The sequence below is a fragment of the Eleutherodactylus coqui genome, chromosome 6 (genome assembly GCF_035609145.1).
Source record: "Eleutherodactylus coqui strain aEleCoq1 chromosome 6, aEleCoq1.hap1, whole genome shotgun sequence".
NCBI classification, from domain to species: Eukaryota; Metazoa; Chordata; class Amphibia; order Anura; family Eleutherodactylidae; genus Eleutherodactylus; species Eleutherodactylus coqui.
Genome location: NC_089842.1, coordinates 152,055,425 through 152,078,445, shown reverse-complemented (window position 1 = coordinate 152,078,445; position 23,021 = coordinate 152,055,425). Strand labels below are relative to the sequence as shown.

The 23,021-nt window shown below is 43.8% G+C and overlaps 1 protein-coding gene across 1 annotated transcript; it reads left to right on the top strand.

Moving 5' to 3' along the window:
* Positions 1-1,389: 1,389 nt before the first annotated feature.
* CNIH1 (cornichon family member 1) lies at positions 1,390-21,782 on the top strand. Its single transcript, XM_066607995.1, has 5 exons — positions 1,390-1,579; positions 4,248-4,316; positions 13,084-13,196; positions 16,066-16,209; positions 20,083-21,782. Exons 1-5 carry the CDS (start codon positions 1,499-1,501, stop codon positions 20,108-20,110), a joined length of 435 nt encoding a protein of 144 aa, XP_066464092.1. The 5' UTR covers positions 1,390-1,498; the 3' UTR covers positions 20,111-21,782.
* Positions 21,783-23,021: the final 1,239 nt, after the last annotated feature.

Sequence of the window (23,021 nt, the reverse complement as noted above, 5' to 3'; positions counted from 1 at the left end):
TGGTTCTCTTGCACTCTGCAGAACAGAACTCACTTGCACACACCTCGCATCCACATATATATTACAAGGTCACGTGACAAACAAACGGATACATTTTCCAGACAGTCAGCTCACATACCAAACACTTAACCATTTCAGTGCTGCAGCTATGCAATACACTTATTCATGCAACACAGAAGACACTAACGTAACATAGACATGCATACAGTTATGGAGAAGCCCCGTTGTAACGGGCCATTACATACTTTTAGGCCAGTTTTGGACAATCGTATTGTAACTTATCGGTAATGCAGATGACATTACAACCGTATATCATCAGTATTTATTTTCATGTATTTTATTCTCTACTTGCAAATACTTATCTGTACTTTCTGAATAGAAAAAAATGGCAATATTGAGACAAAAATGGAAAAGAATAGGTCACGCTGCGTTTTTAAAAAAGTGACCATAAAAAATACATCCCTGTCATTAAATGCGCAGACTGATGTTAGCTTCATCTTACAACCCACAAAACATAATCAAATATGGGGCTGAAACAAGCGTGTGTGAAAGCAGCTTTATTAAATGGGGAACTGCTGTCATGTGACACTTTTTTCAAGGGTTACAGTGTGGAGATGAACTGCAAAAGCAACGAGCGGAAGACATCTGGACGCCAAACTCTGCAAACACGAGGCGTGACTGGAAGTCGTCATGGCGGATGAAGAAGGGCTCTAATCAGGGAAGACCTATAAGTTAGGCCTGTGTCACACCAACGTAGTTGCGCATGCAAATTTTGCATGCACAAGACGTAGAAAATAGAACCAATTAATTTCGGTAGGTTCATTCGCAAGCGCGTATTTTGTGTGCGCACTTCAGTAGCACAAAGTTGCTCTTGAGCTGCTGTGGACGGGTAAGCAGAGGATGGGAAGATTCGCAAAACTATCTAAGAGTGCGTTCACACGTAGTGGAACCACCACAGCGGAAACATTCTGTAGCAAATCTGCGACAAAATCTGTGTCAAAACCCACAGCATTTGATTTGAAGTTTGTTGCGGATCTGCGGGAGGTTTCATTGCTTCAACTGAATTTAAACTGAAGAGCTGAACTCTGCTGTGGATTCGCACCAAAATGCGGATTTGCTGTGGAAAGTCTGCGGCAAACGTGTGGACGCACCCTAAAAGAAAATCTGGGTTCCTCCTACTGACCAATCACAAGGCAGCTTTCATTTTTCAAGAGTAGTATAAGAAATAAAAGCTGCGCTGTGATTGGTTGCTACGGGCAACCAAGACAGCTTTGCTTTCAGACAGTGTCAAAAAGCTCCCCCTCTGTTGGGAGCCGTCGCACTGCCGCTCGTGCAATAGTCAGCTGACAGCAGTGTGGGCGTGGCCTAGTAGCTGCCGCGCCGGCTCGGCCTCTAGTTGGTGCTACGTGCGCGCTCCCTGCAGGCCGAGCAGCCGGTGAATGATTTTTCCCAGCAGCCCCCGCGGCGGCCGCCTCCTCCTGCGCTCCCCGGACTGAACATGGCGTTCACGTTCGCGGCCTTCTGCTACATGCTGGCTCTGCTGCTCACCGCGGCGCTCATATTCTTCGCTATTTGGCACGTAAGTATCCCTGACGAGGTGGCGGGTGACGGCGGGGTGAGCTGGCTGTCCCCCCTCCCTGTCAGCCAGCGGCGGCGCTTCCGGACAAGGTCCACACTTCCTCCAAGTATCCTCCTCTCTAGTCCCTGCTCTCCCGCGGTGGGAACTACAACTCCCAGCAGTCAGTGCCCGGTCATTAACATGGGGCTAATGTCCTCTTGTTACATAACGCTTGCTGCAGGACAGCCGTGCCTGGGACTTGTAGTTCTTCAGAGTAACAAGGACTACCACTAGACAGTCTGGACTGCAGACTGATACAATGTACATTGTAACAAACTGATACATTGTATCAGCCTGCAGTCCAGACTGTCTAGTTCCCAGCTTCTCCCCGTGTACCCCAGTACATACATGGTGGAATCGTGGTGCTTTCAGCGACGCCCTGGGTGGGGGAGGCCTAGACTTACTTGAGGGCATGTGGGGTACTTGGTTTAGGAACACTGGTTTTAGCTTGGGTTTGTCTAACGCTGGATACAATTGTAGCAAACCTTCCATTGTGAGAGATACTGACAGCAAGCAGAGATCTTCCACACGATGAGCACTTGACATGTATTAGAAAGTTGCAAAACTTGTAAAATCTTCCTGTTTATAGGAGTCTGTCAGCAGGTTTAGCCCTGAAAAACTGCTGACAGCGGTAGGTAAGGCAGAACGAAGGGTGTGAAGGTACCTTTTGGGCGTGTTCCTCCGATCACCGGCAGTCGGGGAGAAACCAAACCTTGGTTCTCCGTCTCTGTGATGCTCCATTAGCCTCAACTGCCTTAAATCTAAACTTTTTTCTTTTCTCAAAGTTTGTGAGACTCCTCCTACTACAGAAGGCGATGCAAACTCCGAGCAGATGTTGCCCTCTGTTAGAGTTACAATGGTTTCTCAGGCATGATTTCTGATGACCTGTCCTTAGGATAGGTCATCAATAGTTGATCAGCGTGGACCTGCCACTCGGGATCCCCGCTGATCCTCCAGCCTGCTGTCAGTGTAGAGAGGCGGATATCATCAGTAGTCAGGGCTGACGGTAAGAAAATAAGATGAAAAATCAGCATGACTTATTCTGGTGTGATTCATGGACAAGAGTAGGACATTCGGTGTCTGTGTGAGAGTTGCACTTGAGAATTTGAGGCACGCCTTGCACTTGGCTGATTGTGGTGGGGGGTGACAGTAATGGGCACCACTGATACAAGTAGTATTTTGCTTGAGGAGGGGGTCTGAACTACATGGTAATCCCATTGGCTGGCTCTCGTGTGAGGTAGCACTGACCCCCGTGGACTGCTCTCGAGTTCTTCTGAGCCGCCCTATTTTTGTATCTGCCTTGATCTGTTTATGTCATCATTTTATGCCATTGTGCAAGTTTACAGCTCGTCCCTCTAGTGAATTTTGAGTGTAACTGCATTGCACACAAGACTTGGAAAGCTACCTCCTTTTTGTTTAGGAAAAAAGGAAAAGGAGATTTGAGATCAAGAGAGTGGGGGGAAAAAAGAAATCAGAAGTTTACATTTAAAGGGGTATTCCCATCTTGGGAATCCTTTGTCAATGTGTTTCAAATCTCAAAACGATGCACTCACCCATAAGATTTACTTTCAAAATGCTCCGTTCTCCAGATATTGCAAATATCGATTACTCTGGTTGTTTACGGCTCGTTTCTATGGAAACGGACCACATCATCTTCTATGAAAAGAAATGGCAGAGCACAGCGGTTCTGGTGGCCAGGAGCTAGTGCACATGTGGTCCTTAGATCCTGGCCATCAGGTTTAGATGAAAGAAAGGAGTAAGGCTCTCTCACTGTGCTGAAAACACAGCCAAAAAGCTGGCATAAAGAATGTCAGCACTGCTGAAATCAGGCGGAATCTGCAGTAAATGCTGCGTTTCTGCAAACTCCCTGTGTGAGGGAGGCCTAAGAAGTGCGGAGGGCTGCCCGCCTCCGCTATTTCTTTCCATAGAAGAGGTCTGTTTTCCTGGCAACAAGCAGTAAACAACCAGATGGCAGAGGAATCAATATCTGGAGTATGGTGTATTCTGGAAATAACCCTCTTATGGGTGAGTGCATTGTTTTGCAATGTTGAACACCTTGAAACAGGATTCCCCAGATGGGAATACCCCTTTAAGGCCAAATTTCCAAGCCCTAAATTCCAGTATATAAAACTTGACTCCTATTGAAAGCATGTGGTAAAAATCTGCAATATATTGTGTAGTTATATATTTCCCCACATAATCGCTCACCACCTACTGGTCCAAAATGTGATGATCGTAGCTCATTGCCCACGGGTAAGGCCTGTAGTGCCACTTCACTCCGTTCCAGCACCAGGGTATAACTGGGGACCCATTGTGAAAGGCTCAGCTGCAAGGTAGCACAATAGGAAATATACAAGAGGGAGAAGACTTGATATTCAGCAACCAGGGGAATACAGAAGGAAGAGAAGAGCCTGAAGTTAGAGCAATGCAAGATAAGACCTGCAGTCTGCTATCCACATCAGCTAGTGCTGAAGTCAACCCCACTTGTGCTGTGCCAAATGGGAGCAACAGTGTGATAAATAAGTAATTTGCAATGTTTGGGTTGTAGTATTGATGTTGGATGAAAACTTCAAACATGTTTGGTGAAAATTACTTTTCTGTATATATATTTATTTATTTTCCTCTCCAGATAATCGCATTTGATGAACTGAAAACAGACTACAAAAATCCTATAGACCAGTGTAACACACTCAATCCTGTAAGTTACCAATGATGTCCTTTACTCTTGTTTGTCACTCTCCATTCTTGTAAGATTGGTGATACTTGGCTGTGGCATCTGCATCACACTGTGTAAGGATGGGGTGGTGTTGTCATGACCGAAGAACTGTCCCACTTAGCAGCGTTGAGTTTTATAACTTTGGATGATGAGTGGTTAGCGGACATGTAGCTCAGTAACAAGCCTTTTGTGACATTTATCTTTCTTCATAGGGAGAACATAGTTCTGATCACTCCTTTCCCTAGAGGATAAGAAGTGGCGGGGCTATATTGGCAGCTGCTTATCCTCCTTTTTTTTCATTGTGACAGACCTTTCACCAAGCTGAAGATATTCAGAAATATTCTGAAAAGAAAGCAGGACAGCTGGATTTAGTGGGTTCAGACTGTCCAGGGGCTTCCCTATGATCCAAATTACAGCATCCTGGTGTCTATAACAAGGTCGGTGCCAGCAATAACCGTATATGAGGGAACTGTTGCTAATGCATTTCCCTGATATTTTATAGACTACTAGAGGTGCTCTTAAACTGAAACCAATGTATAGAATCCCTTATATGGACTCACAAACTACTTAAAGGGGTTGTCCTGTTATCGGACAACATTCCCCCTATAGCTTCCATTGTGCTAAAATAAGACCCAATGCTTACCTGTCCTCTGCCACCACGATCCAACGCTGCAGCCCCACCGTGGTTCTAGTGTCTGTTGTGGCAGATGATGTCATCTGACCCCTGCCACTAATCAGAGGCAACAATGTTGCAAACTCCTGGCAACATGGAGCGCAGGATGTGACTGCTGGTGCCAGGAGAATAGGCGGTGACACTGCAGCCTCTGATTGGTTGCAGTGGTCAGGTGACTTCTGGTGATATCAACTGCCACAACACACAGTTGTAACACAGTGGGGCTGCAGTGCTGGATCGTGGCAGCAGAAGACAAGTACCTACTGTGCCTTCCTGTTAATTTAGCTGAGTGGGTGTTATAGTGGGAATGTTGTCTGTTAACCACACATTCCTTTTAACCCCTTCAACTTCATCCATGTGGCAGTGGATTTATTGCTGTTGACTCACACTGCACAGTGTAAAGTGCTAAACCTATAACACCTCCCATTTTGGGGGGAAAAAACCTGACACTGTTAAGGCCATATTTACACGGCCGATATTCTCGTGTGAATTTTGTACATTGTGAGACGCACAAAACTCGCATGAAGGTAGATCTTGTTTGCAATGGGTTTATTTACTTGAATGATTTTTTTTTTTTTGTGAGCTAGAAAAATCGTAGCATGTCCTTTTTTTTTTTTTTTCTTTTTTTGTGACTAGTACATGCAAAGGTGCGGTGTCCGTGTTCTGTGTGATGCGAGTTGTGCCTGAGAAGCTCAACACTCTATGGACCCTGTAAATATGGCCTAGCTGTACTTGCAGCCTACATGCGCTGCTTAGTGGGGCAGTTGTCTTCAGGTCGACTGGTTTGTATTTTGCCGTTGAGCTGAGATGTGGTACGTGATCTGGCTGTTAATCTCCCTCTGCTCTCGCCGGCTCTTGCACTAACATTCTTCCAATCTGCTTTTTACTTTGTCGCAAACAAAGACATTTGAAAAGCTGAAAAAGATTAAAAGGGTGAAAATTGCACTCAAGGTGTGTACATTCCCTTCACTGTTCAATTCCCACATTTTGTTGTTAGGAACATTTGTTTGTATGGATATTTTCCCACCTTATGTATTTTTTTCTTTCCTTTTTGACATGCCTGATCCATCTGCATCCTTAGATTTACATAGTCTACCTTCTCACATGGAAGAACTTGATTTTGCCTGCCAACTTAAAAGAAAAACTGTTATCTGCCTTCAGGGTCCTCCATTTTTTTTAAACGCCCCTCTGGGGAAAAAAAAATAGCAGCCAAAGGGGTTGTCCCATCATTAAAGATCATTCATCGTATAGATCATTTACATGCAGTTAAGGCCCTTTTGCACAATTATAGCTTAAATGAATGGTAATTGTTCAGTGTAAACATGATTCATGATTGAGCTATAAGTTATTCACTTATTTGTTCATTTCATATAAGCATGAAAATCATTGTTGGTTCATGCGCTAATTGTTTGGTTTAAATACAGATCGTTTAGTCCTTCTCATTCACTTATACAGAGAATGTGAACGAGCCAACGATGTACCTGCCTGTATAAAGGCACCTTTGGATTGAACCTGTTGGATTCAGTCTTCCACTGCCCAGGTAGACTTGATTGATGGCTCTCTGTCTTGCTTATAGGGAGAGGCTTGTCACTCAAGCTGAGACATGCCATGTGTGAACATGCACTAAAGGGTGGCTTCACACATATTTATCCCTAATGCTTTTTTTTTTTTTTGGTAGCATTTTCCAGGTCTTTTTTTTTTCTTTCTTAAACTTTTTTCCTATAGATTTATCTAAACGAAAATCACGCGAAAAAGGGAATAAAAATGCTACCAAAAGTGCATGAAATTAATTGTAATTTTTTAGGATTGTTTTAAAAACCATGAAAGAACCCTAAAGAGGAGCTGTTGGCTCTTCAGAATGTATATATTTTAATAATTACAAATATTTCCAATATTTCTGGAGTGTCTTTTCTTGCAATTCCGCATTGGGCTGTCTCTCTGTAATTCTTCCTGAAAATGCAAAATTTAATTGACAACTGGTGTTACCTTTCAGTAGGGTGTGTACACAGTCTAGCACTGATGTGGTTGTAAAGGAACACTCCCTGTTGACAAGGGGAATGGTAACACCCAGTTGTCAATTTAGCAATAAATTTGCAGGAATGGCACAATGCAGAGCTCTAAGGTAATGCTGTAGAATTATTTCAAGAAGGTAAGTCGTTACTAAAACTGAGCTTACAGCTGGTAGATCCTCATTGAATGCTACCATGACTGATAGGGAAAAGTTTCCCCTACCACCCCACACTACGTGCACACATTGGCAACGAGCAATTGGCAGTTCTAGCTGTATACAAACTTAAGCCATGAACACACATGCCATGTGTCTTGAGTTGAGCCAGAGAGCCTCGGGTGCAACTTGCATCAGACACTTGTGCTCTTCAATATACAGATGGCCCGCACATTGAGATGCATCTGCATGTCCTAATTCTCGTCTGTCATATTGACAAGATTAGGACATGTGATGGCCTTTTTTTTTCCACACAGACCTATAACAGTAGTGTACATAGCCCCATAGGCTATAATGGGTCCGTGAATGAACATGGACCCAATTACACAAGTGTGCCCCGATGCCTAATACTGGCGAAAAGCAGTAAGGCACTTTAAATGGGCAGGAAAGGTCACAATTGGGGTACATTTTCAGCCGCTGGGTGTAAACCATTGAGTAACTGCAGTCGGTGATCTTCAAAAGTGATGAACTGAAGCGCAAAGTAAATATTGGTAAACCCTGCTGGATCAATAACTAATAACACAGCAGCTAACCAAGGAGAGAACAGTTTACTGACTGACAGATCTCACTGCTAGGTAGCCTATAGAAGTGTTACTGTTGTGTAGGTGAAAGGTCCGTGTCTGGGACCCTTGTACTGTGATGCAGGAATAACATGCAGACAGCCGTCTGCACTGCATGGAAAGCAAGGACATAGAAATCTGCAGAAGGCATTTCACAGTTTGTCCAGTTCACTTGTCATCGTCACACTTCTAAAACAAGACTTGATGTCACTTTTGCATTTGCTTTGCCATCTTATTATTCACTGTGAGGTTATTAATATGCATGGAGAGTCGTGTGTGATATTAACACAGGAATGTGCACGAACCAGGGATTGTTCTGCCCTCCGAAGGGTCGGGGAGCTCTATATATTTCCAGCATTCAAGGGAAGAGAAATCTCTGTTTATTTTAAAGAAATAAAGTAGATTTGGTCATTCTTCGTACCCAACCCCCCGCTCAGTTGTTGCATCTGTAGAGATTAGGTGGCAATGCAGTTGCTGCTGCAGGATTAGGCCATTTCTGCCTGCCCAGCTGTTCTTCTATTACAGATCCCTCTGTGAGCTGCTGCAATAACTCACTGCTGATTTGCAATAGAATTTTTAGGACCCTCTTAGTTGGACGATAGATATTTTATGTTTTCACCACAGTAGCAACACTTTTTTGCTTTGACTGTTACATTTTACAGTATCTGATGATCTGTTACCTGTGGAGTTGCTTCGATACCAGATTTGAGGGATGTATGTCTTGACCTCACTTAGAATAAAAACCGCCACACTTCTGTAAGGTTTCATGTTCTGGAGTGGCAGACTGTGCTTAACCCTTTCCAATCCATTTATTTTTTCTCACCCATTCTCCCCAGCTCCAAATAAATTGGAGCTGGGGAGAATGGGTGAGAAAAAATACATTTCCCTGCACCCTCCTGATCTGACAGAGTTCAGGAGGGTGCAGGTGCTCACTGCACCATGGTGGGGCCTGCTTACCTGTCCGGCGTCTTCCACATTCTCCTTCTGCCTGCCGGCTCGGCGGTGGCATCCAGCAGTCACATGATTGCCGAGCCCAGAGACAGAAGGGAGAATGCGGAAGACACCGGACAGGTAAGCAGATTCCCCCACGGTGCAGGCTCCCGGCTCGGCGTTCGTGTGACCGCCGGGGGTCAGGTAACACCGGCGGTCACATGATCGCCGGCCGGAATCTCTATGCATTGAATAGCGCTAATTGAGCGCTATGTAATGTGTAAAGGAGAAGGCAGAAAGGGTTAAAAACCCTTTCTGCCTTCTCCTCGGGGGTCCTCGATGAGGACCAGTGCAGGACTGCATCTGCACCCGATGTGTCTGATGATCGGGTGCAGATGCACTCCTGCACTGCAGTGTCGGGCCTTCCCCGACATCGGAGCTTTGGAGGGAAATGATTATGTCGGGGCAGACCCAACATTGGACTGGAAAGGGTTAAGAAGAGCAATGGTTTGATTGTATTCCTCATAGTAGTCAGAGGAACTGTAGCACAGCCATCCATCGACTTTTGAGGAATGAGATTGTCACTCGGTAATCTTGGTTTGCACCATAAGTGCAAACAACATCAAGGGAACATTGGTACATCCCTGAAGTGATTCACAATTTGGCATCACTGCAGTCAATACTAGCAAAACATCCCTCAGGGGGCTTCCACATGGGCAGATATGTGCTATTTGATGAGCACCCATTAACAAGATCGGTGCTCGTTTAACCCTTTCCAATCCGCTGTCTGATGTCTTCCAACATTCTGATGGAAACCTTACAGCTCCGATGTCGGAAGATATTCTTACTGTATATTACTGGCCACTCTGTCGGGGGCCTTTCTGGCATGTCACATACTGCAGTACTCTTTCTAGCCAGCAGATGGCACCATTGTAAAATGGCAAAAAAAGAAAGACCCCTAGGAAACCATGAATCCAAAATTGGATTGCAAAGTGTTAAATGGCCTTTACACAAGCTGATGCAAGGTTTTAGGCTGGATGTGTGAATGTACCCTAATGCAGCACTCCTGTAGTTTTTTCCTACATCAAATTACTGTTCAGTACCTGCTGTAAAGGACGTTTCCCAGATTGCAAATCTCAAGAGCAAAACCTGTGCAGACGCTTAGAGGGGTATTTCCATCTCGGCTTTTCATGGCCGAAATGTGAAAGCCTGGCCGTCTGTTGCTGGCCACTTGTCGGAAATAGCTGAGCGCTTCAGCCTAGCGTGGTTTATGTAGCTCTTGTTCAAGTGAATTAGAGCTAGCTATTGCTACAGTTTCCTCTGAAAAACTGAGATGGGAATGCTGCTTAAACAAGAAGGGATGCCAGGAGATTTGAGCTCTGAAGCCAGCTGAATTATGAATGCAGCTCTGGGTATAATACTGGCGTGGGATTGGTACAGGATAAGTAATGTTACGTATGTAAACAGCGGGGCAGATTTACTATTGTGCTTGGACCTTGCTGTAAATTATGTTGTAATTTGGTGCATAATGACACATCAAGTATTAAACCTATTTATGATTAAAATGCAATAACCCCCCCCCCCCCGCCCTAAAAAACAAAAAAATAATCTGCTGTTCCGCTTGGTAAGAAGATGGGAAGGAGATCTGACTTAAATGTGATCATGCTCCGGTCCACGGGTGTAGCGTTATCCCGCGGGCACCGCTGCTGGGGTGCAGGACAGAGCTGACGGCTCTCCGCGCTGAGTCTATCTGACAGATGGGCTCACTGCAGAGAATTGCGGCAAATCACAGCATGCTACAATTTAAATCCCGCAAGCAGAGAATCGATATGATCCTCCGCTCGTGGACAGCGGGCTGCGCTTTCCATAGTAGCGGGAAACGCTGTGAAAAATCACCTGTGGACAGGAGGCCTAAGTGGTTTTTTTTGTGAACAAACTTGGGCTGTCCTCACACAGCCTGTTTTTACAGTGTTCAGCGCAGTGTTTTAAACACCACGCTTAAACCCTGTAGAACTCTCCCATTGATCTCAATGGGGCCTTGCAAATATTGCGGTTTCAAATGCGGCATTGTGCTAACACCCCGTGTGAGAGCGACCTAAAGCAACCAATAAGTGTTATAAAGTTGGACAACTGACTAAAGGTGCACCAAGTTTATCATTCAGCATTCGCCATTGTGGTGCAGATGTGTTTTTAGACTATCTGGTCTTCGTTTCCACTAACTTTTAGACAGTATTAATAAATCTTCCCCAGTGACTCCAGCAGCAGGATTGTGAGTGCAGCTCTGGAGTGTAATATTAGGCCGGCTTCACATGACCAGATTCGTATTGCGGAATCTGTGATCAGTGTCTGTGCGGAGGAGCTGCAACAAATCGCGTAGATTGAAATTTATGTACTTCCGCTTTTTCCTTTACAATCGTGAATGGAGGGAAAAATAGTAGCATACTCTATTTTGCTGCAAACTCGTGTGGACGGCCTCCATTAAAGGTAATGGAGGCCGTCCGACTTGCAGCCCATACACACTTAACATGTGGTTGGGCTGTGGATCCCAGTATCATCGCCTAGCGACAGCGCGGGAAATACAACTGTTGAAAAGAAGGGGGGAAAAAATGTAAAATTTGTACGGCGCATGACTGACGGCGAGCTTCCGCGTTCATCCGCATCACATACTTTGCAGGTATATGGAGTCGCCGGCTGGGGTCACAGCCGTATTCTGATGCGGATCCGACCGGGTCATGTGCAGCCAGCCTTAGGATGTATCTTGGGATCAGTACAATATAAAGTATTGACAATAGTGTGTGATACTCTCTGCATATTATGTAACATGGTGCCTTTTGGCTCTTACAGCTGTTTCTTGCATTCACTTATATAGTGTTATCTTTGTAACTTCAGGCATAATTGTGTTCCAGAATTGAGAGGGGGAAATAATCCTTTTTGCCTTATGGGTGTATTATGAGCCTGACATGTAGTGACAGCAAGTATCTGTGCAGGCTACAACTGTATATTGGGGTATGGTTCCATCTGTACTCGGGTTTCTGCATTGCTGTGCCAAGAATCTACTTATGGAGGTGAATGATCATTAGTTTGATCGTTTGTCCACGTATCCTGGCTGTAAATGCTATTGCAGAACTATTAGAGGGGTTGTCCAAGTTAAAACTTTTATGTGAAAAGGGGTCCCCCATATGAAAAACATAAGAGCTCATCCTCTCCTCTCCCTGTAAATTGCCCTCCGATGGCTCCAGGTCTCCTTGCTGACGAATTATCGGCCTGTGCCATCCTGTAAACCTGCTGCTACAGCCTAGAACGGTGCTCAGCGATCAGCAGCTCGTCTTCCCTGAATGCAAATTCAGCATGTCTGACCATTCATTACCCTGAGGTTGGAAGAGTTGTGACACCACAGTACAGAGCAGATGAGTTTGGCCGACATTCATTCATCTAATGTGCATGGACATCATTTAGTTTTGCACTAATTGAGTCTGAAGGTAAAATTGTTTTTAAATGGCCGGGCATGTGATAAGATAACCAAATAATCAGTACTTCGATTCTTCCCCTGGGAAACTTGGGAGCAGCTCCAGTGAAAATCCTGCTGTTGGCACAGACCCGAAGTCAGGTCAGTGCTGCAGTGTCACCATCCGTTCTCTGGGCGTGAGCACTCACATCCTGGGCGCCATGATGCCAGAAGTTTGGAATGGTGATCTTGTGATGACCTCTGACAGCAGGATACTCACCGAAACAGGAAGTAGGCAGGACTAGGGAGTCAGCGGAGTGACCAAGCAAAAGTCAAAAAAATCCCCTGCTTTATTTCCAAACATCTGACCTGTTTATAGCAGGATGCTCACCAAGATGCTTCACTGTTTCCCTGGAGGAGAAGAGGGGTAAGTACTGATTCTTTTGTTTATCACATGCCTGGCCATTTAAAAACACATTTTTATACCGGCAACCCTTTAACTTTCATCCAATGTATCGACCTATCTGAAGACCGTTGCAATCTGAAACTGGCTTGATCGTACATGCATCTTTTTGCATGTCCTGGTTAAAACCTACCAAAAAGTGGAGTTGCCCTATAATAATTGCAGGGGGTTGAGTATAACCCGTACAGCGCTTACAGCCAGTAATGTATGCAGGGAAGGTGTGGTGCTTGCCTGACACATCAGCGCTGCTTGAAAAAAGACTTCATCATGTAAAGGAAATGGCTGGGATGTGCCGTACTGCTGTTGTGGGGGGCCCCAGCACTGATACATTGACATAAAGGCCAGGTAAGGGGAATTGTAAAGCACAGTGGGGTTGTTGCTGGGGGGAGGGGGCTTGTGTGCGTCTATGGCTAGATATTTGTGGGACTGATATAAATGTTCTCTTCTCTTCCAGCTTGTGCTTCCGGAGTATCTCATCCATGCGTTCTTCTGTGTAATGTTTCTATGTGCTGCAGAGTGGTTAACGCTCAGTTTAAACATGCCTCTTCTGGCGTACCATATTTGGAGGTAAGGTGCATTTCTATGATTTGTATTAATAACTAAGCATTGTTTAACTTTAATCTAAACCTTTTCCTTCCTGAAGGCCCATTTACACTGAGCGATGATCGCTCAAAGATCGCTACAGTTTGAATGACAGCTTTGAGCGATCATTTTGCATAAACTATTAAGTAGCTACTCAGGTACTTAATAGCTATTTAGCGTGCAAATGAAGCCTTTAGCTGAATGCAGTTAATAGCCGGAGGGCTCTTATCTGCATTCAGTTCCTTTGTTCTCCGACAGGAAACAATGCCATCAGCACTAATCGCGGAGAACGTCTGATAAGGCCAAACGACAATTTTTAGGTTGGCCTCAATTTAACAGTCAGCTAGCAGTGCACGATGGGCACGCATTTCGACACAATGATGATCGCTTTTTAGCCCCTTTTTTTTTTTTTTTTTTTTTTGAGCAATCATCGCTCCATGTAAAAATGGGCCTTTACTGTACACTTTTTACTATGGATAATTAGCAGTGGAGTACAAAAATATCGCCATGGTGCTTTGTGGGAATTGTTTGTTGGAGTGCCCCTTTAAAACACTACAATGTATTGATTATTAGGGCAATAAATTGCAACCTGGGGGGTGATGGGCTGCAGACCACCGCAACAGGGAGTCGGAGACTTTCTCTTAATTATTTGGCCCCATTGAATATGTCTGAGCAGTCTGTGGGTGACACAAGTAGACTTCCACAGTGTTACAGGTGCCGGCAGCATTGATGCACGCTTCCTGGCCAACACTACACAATGGAGACCTATTCTGTAGAAAGAATAAACTACATTACCTCTGGGAATTGCATCAGATCGCTGAAAGGTGAAAGCCTTATGAGGTTTTGTGGCTAAGCCATTGAAAATTGTTGACCTGCAGCCATATTTGGGGGTCTTTGAAAATCAGTTTTTAGTGTGTGACTGAAGTAGAAGATGATGCTAGACATTAGGAACATATATTGAATTATCTCTACATAGTTTGATTCAAATGGGTTTTTAGGATAAGCTACCTTGTAGCTAGACACTATCAAGCAGGAAGTATATACATAGGCCTACAATCAAAAGCAAAGTCTACCCAACATGTCTGGAAGTATCTTGTGTTATGGCAAAGTTATACCCTTTTCCCTTTAACATTTTCCTCGGCCAAATACAATTTCTGTCTCCGACCAAGTGTAAAGTAAAGGGTCCCGGAACGTTCTTCCAGTTTGCCCTGAGCTTTTCAGGTGAAAAACTTCCATTTTGCTTCAGAGAAATCCCCTTTTAAAGGGAAATGAATCAACTTGATGACAAGTTGGAATGTTGTCTAGAGCCATTATTGTGCTATTAACTTCCTGCCTGTATGTAGTATTTGCGCTACTGCTAACGTTTTCGCTTTTATTTACCAGTAAACCCTCCACATATCCCATATAGACATACCAGTATAGTAAGATCAATACTCACATGATATGTAGGATTAATTAACCCTGCACGGTCTCACCAGTATCTTTCTAGCTATGGGCATATGCAGCAAATCTGCCGGTTGTGCTTTGCATCTGTGGTACTATGGGGCGTCCTGTAGACCTATTCTATGTAAGAGCTATAGATGATAAACGAGCTTCGCCGATGGCTTAGGAAGCATTTATACAATGTTAATCCAGTCGTTCTGGCCTTATAAGACCTTATATCACCTTTCCATTTCCTGCTCTAGTCAATGGGGATCTCTCAGTGAGCAGAGACAGTAGATGTAGAGAATGAAAATCCTCTTTATCTGTAACATCTGCTACTATACATTTTGTAACCTTTTGAATTAGAGGGTGCAGATTATGTCTGGCGTGGAGTATTTATAAAATAGGACATGCTCAAGATCAAAGTCTGCTGTAATTTCAGATAAGCATCCACCTGCAGTTGCGATACACATCTAATTCCATTGTGCATCCATAATTCAATACCCCTCTAAGGAATTGTGTTCTGTAAGCCTCAGAGGTCGGAGAGGAAACCTCCACGCCGACCTTTGTATAGTGGCCTGTGCTTGTAACTGCAGGCACAGATTGCATTGAAATCAATGGGAGCCATGCCTGCAGTTACAAGCATCGGCCACTATACGGAGGTCTGCTCAGAGGCTTCTGCTCTGACCTCTGTATTTGCTGTGCTAAGAGCATGCACCTGTACAGCTGATCGGTCGGGGTCCCGAGCGACAGACCATTATCAACTGCTGATGACTTATCCTGATGATGGTTCATCAATAGTATTACCCTTTTAAATTATGTAATTATCTTAGTACAGATTTCTGGAATACACTTCTCTGGAGGCCTAATAACACTCCTTTATAATATCTTGTGAGCAATGAGTGATAGTAAAGACTTTTTTTTTTTTGCTTGGTATCATAATTTTTGCCTTGCAGTTTAAAGCGGTTGTCCAGTTGTAAACAACTATTGTCCTAGCCTCAAGTTAAGCAATCGGTAGTAGATTGGTGGAGGTCTGTTGCCGAGGGCCTCTGCCAATCAGCTGTTTGCTGGGCCAATGTACTTGTGGACTGAGCTGACAGCTCCGTTCCCACTGTACTGGCCTTGCTTGGTATTTCAGGCAAGTTCTCATTTTATTTCATTTGGTGCTTAGCCTATAATACCAAGCTGGGCCACTGCAGTGGGAACGGCGCTGTCGGCTTCTTGCTGAAATCAAGTCAGTGCAGGTGTACACCAGCCCAGCGAACAGCTGATCAACAGGCAATCTACTACTGATGGCCTATCCTGGAGCTTGGCCATCAATAATTTACAACCGGACAATCCCTTTTAATTATCTAAAATCTGTTTTTTAAAATGCATATATTAGATAATTTACAGTTCATTGGTGTGCAATAATGTTCTTTCTTCTTTGCAGGTATATGAGCAGGCCTGTAATGAGTTGCCCTGGTCTTTATGACCCCACAACCATTATGAATGCAGACATTTTAGCATATTGTCAAAAGGAAGGATGGTGTAAACTAGCTTTTTATCTGCTCTCATTTTTCTACTATCTTTATGGGTAAGTTGTGTTTTTTTTGTAACTGCTTAAATGGTGTGTCTAGGACTTTTTGGGATTTTTTTTTTCTAATGATGACCTATTCTCAGGATAGGTCATCAGTAGATGATCGGCAGGGGTCTGCCTCTCGGGATCCTAATCGATCAGCTGTTTCCTGGCACCGTTGTCAGTATGGACAGCACAGGAAGCAGATTGTGTGGTGCAGTGGCTCAGGCTGGTATTGCAGGTGCAGCGTCTACTTAATCTTGCGTAAAGGGGATGTCCAAGAATTCAACACAATGGCTGATGTCTGTGCAGCCTGTGGAAAGCTGTACTAAAACTGGTGAATGCATCTGAAGACCGGAGGGTGAAGGGTCTTCTACTCCACATTCTCTCACTTATGTGGTCCCTATTGATTTGCATAGAAACCGCACGCATAACACATTCATACATTCAAATCTTTCTTTATAGAAATATTTCATACAACACGGTGCACTGTGCTAAAACTAATCCCTCTGAGGAGTAAGCAAATGGTTCCTCCATAGAAACTCTTCTCACATAGGTGGTGTCAGATCATTCGCACTCTTATGGGATCCATCTGTAGATGCTGGAAGAGGTCACAGAGCAGTGTGGCCATTTACACATGCAATGCTCTGAGAGCTCTGCTCTCCTTCTCAGGCATGTAGTCTGTGTCTTTAATAGTGTTGAGCAATAATTGAAATAGTGTCAGCTTAGAGTGACCGATATGATTGATTTTTTTTTTTTTTTGAGAAATAATTGATAATTGGGATTTCTGATTCAGACTTCCATTATAACTTTAATAGGAGTAAAAATCGGGTTTTCCAATTGGGCCTCCTTGAACAGTATAAGAGGTGGCCCAGTTGTTCGCACCTGGCCTTCCAGGTTCAAATCCCAATCAAGGTCAGATTCATACTTATAACTGCAAAACACCTGTGTCTCTGCTTCGAGCAGAAAGAACAATATTTTGTCAACTTAATAAATTGAATAAGAAGGATTTGATCCACTTTAGCAAAAATTGGCCCAATTTTATCACCTGGCCAATGACTACTACAACCCTAGTCTTCAAGACCTTGTGGTTTTTTCCCATCTGTGTGTTAGTATTTGCACTGACTGCACACAAACAGAATGACCCATTATTCGGTGGGCTATACAGACATGCTATAATCCCTCATCCTCAATCTGTTCTTGTAAAATAATGAATGTATAGTTTTAGTCTAACTTTGTCACATCGACAAATGCAGCATTAAATTTGGTCTAAAGTTGCGAAACTTGCAGCTGACCCCCCCGACCACCTCGCCCCGAGCTATGGAAACAAAGCGCCGCAGCCTTATGCTATATCTGTAATCCCCATTGATATAAATGGGTGTTACCGAAATATAGCACAGTGCGCTACGCTGTATACATAACTCCTGTGTTATGGAAACCGCGTAGTGTGCAGTATTGCGTCGTTTCCATAACGCTCATTCGCTTTAGTGGGAGTTATGGAAACAGAGCACAACAACTTCACAATAACGCCTGGTGAGATAATTGGATCAGCCACAATGTTTCTCATCTCAACCAGAAAGTGCGGAGCTGAGACAATTTTCAGTCAAACTGGCTTAAAGATACAGACTGTGCTACTTGAGAGGACGGAGCTCCTGAAACATGCCATCTGTGAGTGGCAAACACGCTCTACTTCCTCCAGTGTCTGCATGCCTCATATGGATCCCCATGAGATCGGGACTGACAGATGTCTATGTGAAAAAAAGGGTTTCCATAGACCAGTCATTAGCTTGTTCGAAAGGTGATGAGTTCTTGAATGTGGAACTGCATGAAATCTTACATCTTTGATTGCGTCAATGTTTCAGTGCTGTGTTTATGCAGTTTATGTGGACTGAAGAGATCTTATGCGCACAGGTATAATGGTGGTTTCGTAAATTCCCTTGATATTTATATGCATGTCCCTATTCATTTTCCATGGCATGTTATGAATGAGCATGTGGCTACTACAGAAACTCAAAGGGGTTGTCTTACCTCAGCAACTTCTATCCATATGCCGTATTGTGGAATATGAGAGGTGTGGGAATTGTCACATAGGCCAGAACGTAGAGCTACTCTGCAGGACCCAACCCAGACATGCATTACATGGTTGGCCATTTATTTGAATTGCCATATGCTGCTTTCTCAAGAGATTGGAGTCGCCAGACCCACAGCAGTTCCTAGTCCTGCTGGGGTTACCCCTAGGCCTTGTGAGCCTATATTTTGCATGTAGCTGTGGTCCTGTATTACAAAGCTGTAGGCTCTTTTATTACATATGAAGTATACAAAGTACTTTTCACTTATTGATTCTGTACTGTGCCTCTGCTTAAAGACTGATATGAGCCCCTACTGTACTTCCAATTCTACAGTGATCTTCAATCTGTGGCTCTTCAGCTTTTGTGACTACTACACTAGGTATGTCCTTACAGCTGCAGGCTCCACGGCACTTAGAGCTACACGTTGTAGGTATATACATGTATGAAATTCTCATATAGAGTAGGTGTTTTAAGGTCTGTTCTGCCTAAGGCCACTCTCACGCGGCGTTTTCAAATGCATTTTACAGCGTTTGCATACTGTTATCGGACCACACTAGTATCGATCTGATGACCTTGTTGCTAGGTGCCAAATTTAGTAGATATGGAAGTCCGTGATTAGAAGATTGCTAGCAATATCTGAGTAACACGAAAGCACTGTGTTGTATCAAGACGCATCTCATGAGAATTCGAGAGAATTCTGTTTAATTGAAGATCTTGCCAGTTGTTATACAGAAAGAAAGAGGGCATTATCATACAAGGGTTACAAAGATTATTGATCATAGGGCTTATTGACATCTTCAAACCAGTCTCAAAGCACTTCAGGTTTGTCTAGACAAGGAAATGGCTGCAATCAGGGTATTCTTATCTCATTATACTCTTTCTGTTGACTAATGATGTCTTTGTTAACATTGTAATCTTTGATACCGGCACCACAAAGCATAGATTTAAGGCCCTTTTAGGTACAACTATTTTCGCTCAAAGCCATCTTCTGAGTGATAATTGGTTGTATCTAACTGCTCTGACATCGTGCAGTTTTCGTTAAGCCGTCGCTGATCTTTGAGCATGCCGAAACATCGGCAATCAGTTATCAGGAATTCATTTCAGGATATAGCTGATACTACTGTTCCAGCTGTATTCCGCTCCCTGAAGATAGGCGCGGTATGAAGAACAGAGCGGTCCAGCGGTTCTTCATCCCCGGCTCGGAGCGCTTGACTGTATAACAGCCGGACGCTCTGAGGGGGGAACAGCTGGATGCAGAAGACAAGCGGCCCTGCTTGTCTTCTGCATCCCCTGCTCTGAGCGCAGGGTGATTGCTCAACATTTGAGCGATCACCTTGTGCTGTAAAAAAAAAAAAGCACATAATTATCGCTCAAAAATCGCTGAAAAGATTTTTTGCGCGATAATCGTTGTCTAAACCAGGCTTGAGCCTTCTATATAAGGGCCAATAGTCTAATGAGATAAGTTTCAGAATGCAATAAGTGTATATTTCTTAACTGTTTATATGCTGTGAGATACGTTAAACGCTGTCGAGCGTGATGAGGTGTGTGGGTTTTTTTTTTTTTTTGTTTTTTTTTAAGTGTTAAGACGCACGAAAATAGATCAGAAAGTACTTAAATGCCGCATTCAAGCGCTGGTTTGCTAAGCCCCATTGAAATCAATGAAAGCATTGTACCGTGATTAGCGCAGCATGTCACACGCTGCGGTAAAAAGCGGGCTGTTTGAGAGCAGCCGAAGCAGTTTTGACCTGTATTCCCATTTCAAATGCTTAATATAAAATATTCTGCTCACTAGCCTAAATGTTGTTTTGTTTTTCTCTTGCAGCATGATCTACGTTTTGGTGAGCTCCTAACAAATGCTGCAGAAGACGCTGGTTGAATATAATTGCATGCAAAGCTGTAAACACTATAGGCATTTGATCCAACAAGATCCTACCGCAGTGGCCAATCGATTCCCTGACTGCATACGTACACGTGCGGGAAACGCTGCCACTCAATTTTTAACAGCCAGTCACATTGTGTCGGCAGGAAGATTCTTTTCATGTTTTACAAAGACTGGAAAACTATGTATATTTATCTTTCGCCTCTGTTTCATCTTATTTTTTTTAAGCCCTTTCCATTATAATTTTGCTTCTATGAAATGTTTTGCACTGATATTGACTTTGCTTAGATGCAGCCACGCTGTTTGAGTCAAACTTTGGCCCTTTTGTAAAAGCTGTAGGATCCCTCTAATGGATACACATTTTTGTTTATACACCACTCTCCCTGTGCACTGTTGTTTTTTATCCTATTACTTGCTCATGATGGTTAATTTCTAAATCTGCACATGGCTTTACAGCTGTCTATGGGAAGTGGCTTCTGCCACTACCGACCCTAAAGAAGGCCACTCAGACAGATCCTTACCATTTTCAGTTTTGTGGCACCACTGAGGTATGGATAACAGTTCTGTGATAAATGTTCATGGAAAAAGGGGAAAGAGAATTTTTAGCCGCTGTTCTGCACCTTTTCATGGCTGCGCTTCTTTCTTTGGTATACTCAGGATTTAGAAGCGTAAATTGTACAGGGTGTCCCACTTACAGCCACTTTTTTCAGGCAAGACTAACACACATTGTAATTAAATTTGGTTGAAGTATGCTGTAACAAATGAGAATCGGGAACCCTTCATAACAGGTTTATCAAGCACTCCTTAACCTAACTGCCAACGGCCACGTGGTAGCAGTCACCGCATGTGAGAGGGAATGGCTGGCCTGGCTGTCTCGCTTGGACCACCACTGCCAGCCATGTTTTGCTTCAGCCTTGTCGGTAGGAGCCCATGCTGCCTCCTGGAGGGGAAAGCTATCCAGGAAAACTGTGCAAGAAGCTGCTGCAGTGACACCAGTCAAGCCTACCAGAGCATTCGGTAATGTGGATTGTCTTGGCGTTATAGCTGATATTTCTGGGCCCCTAGCTCATTACACACTCTGTATAACGTACTATCAATTTAGTAATCCCTTCTTTAAAAAGAAAGAAAAATCATTCTGACCTGGACACTTTGTAACACAATGCGAGCAGACATTGCTGGTGAGTTGGAGCAGAGGAGTTGCTAGTGTCTGTTGCTGAGAGGGTAGAGACCTTTTGATGTATTACATGGACAGTCATTCACTTCTATTTGTATAATAAAATAGGACCGGCCCAGCTTCATCAATTACTATTTCCGTATTTGTACTTAGCCTCCCGCTGAGCATCTGTCTCGTTTGATCGGGTACCTCTTGTCACAGTGGATGCAGTTTACCCTCCTCCTCTTCAGTCTTCTTCCCTTCCTAAATGAGTTACTTTAGTTTTGTGGCTGCTGTGAAATACTTAATTTGTATAGCTAACTTTAATTATTCATCTTTTTATTTATATTGCTTTAGATGCATGCCTCACGTTTCCATGTAAAGCACCCCAAATGCCTCTCTTCTTTTTCTAGTTCTGAAGAATACAACAATGCAATATACTATACCAATAAAAAGGAAAGACCTTGACATGTAACGTTCAACAACTTCACATCCTATGTTTTTGCTTTATGTTGGCGTTCTGCAATTGAAAGATTGGGAGTTGATATCTAATAAGTTGATCATAAGTGTTTCTGCCCCATCTTGGGATATGAGGAGAGAGATGTGTTGCTCTATTTTGAGTAAAGCATCAATAATCTGTGACAAGCTTGTAATAGTTCTAGAGCAGAGGGTTCCAGATGCTTACATATCAGCATATTTCTGTATAAATTGGTTGTATTAAATGGTGTTGTAGCAGAATTTTTAGGTTAACGTGAAATCTTAGCCCAACCCCTTTAATTGGGCCTGAAAGGCATCACAGCAAGAGTGCAAGTTCTCCTAACCACTAGAGGGATGATTACCGTCTGATTCATGGGGGTATGACCAGTGGGATCCCCACCAAATACACAGAGCAGCATTGGAGCATGTGCACTGTCACTTCATTTATTTCAATGGGGCTGCCAGAGATAGCTGAGCGCTTGTATTCCGCTATAGCCAGTGATCCCATATAAGTGACTGAGATAGAGGATAACTCACAAGCTTAGTAAAAACCCTTTAAAATAACATTGTTAGTGCATTATATATTACGAACTTCAGCTGGTACCTGAGGTGACATCATGGCTTGTCGCGGTGTCATGTAAGCTGCATTAGCTCTGTGACACGTTTGCACGACAGCGACGGTTAGTTCCAACGCTGGTTGACGATTAGATGAAGGCTGGACTGGTGGTGGCGGCATTAGCACTGGAGATGACATATCATCATGTTCAGGAGATAGTGGTGAAGGACCATGCTTCAATGTTGTTGGTCAATATGCAGCACAAGCTACGTATGTGGACATTTGTGAGGTGTCATTTATTGGACTCCACACAGGTGTGCAGCTACAAACTTCCAGACTGATTATTGCTGTATCCATAGCAACTGAGCCCATGGGGGTTTGTGGGGGATGTAGTCCACCCATAATTCCTCATTCAGCGCAGAGGTCATGTGACAAATGACATGATAGTAACATCACAGGTCCTGTCAGCACATGAGCTATGTGTAAATTTGTGAGGTGTTATTTATTGGAGTCTCCATACAGGTGTGCAGCTGTCTCACAACCAGGTACAAACTGCCAGACTAAGTACTGCTGTATCCATAGCAACTGAGGCTGCAGAAGTATGTGGGGGTGGAGAAAGGTGATGTAGTCTGCCCATAATTCCTCATGCAGTGAAAAAAGGAGGATCAAGGACCTGTAATGACATCAGTCTTGATC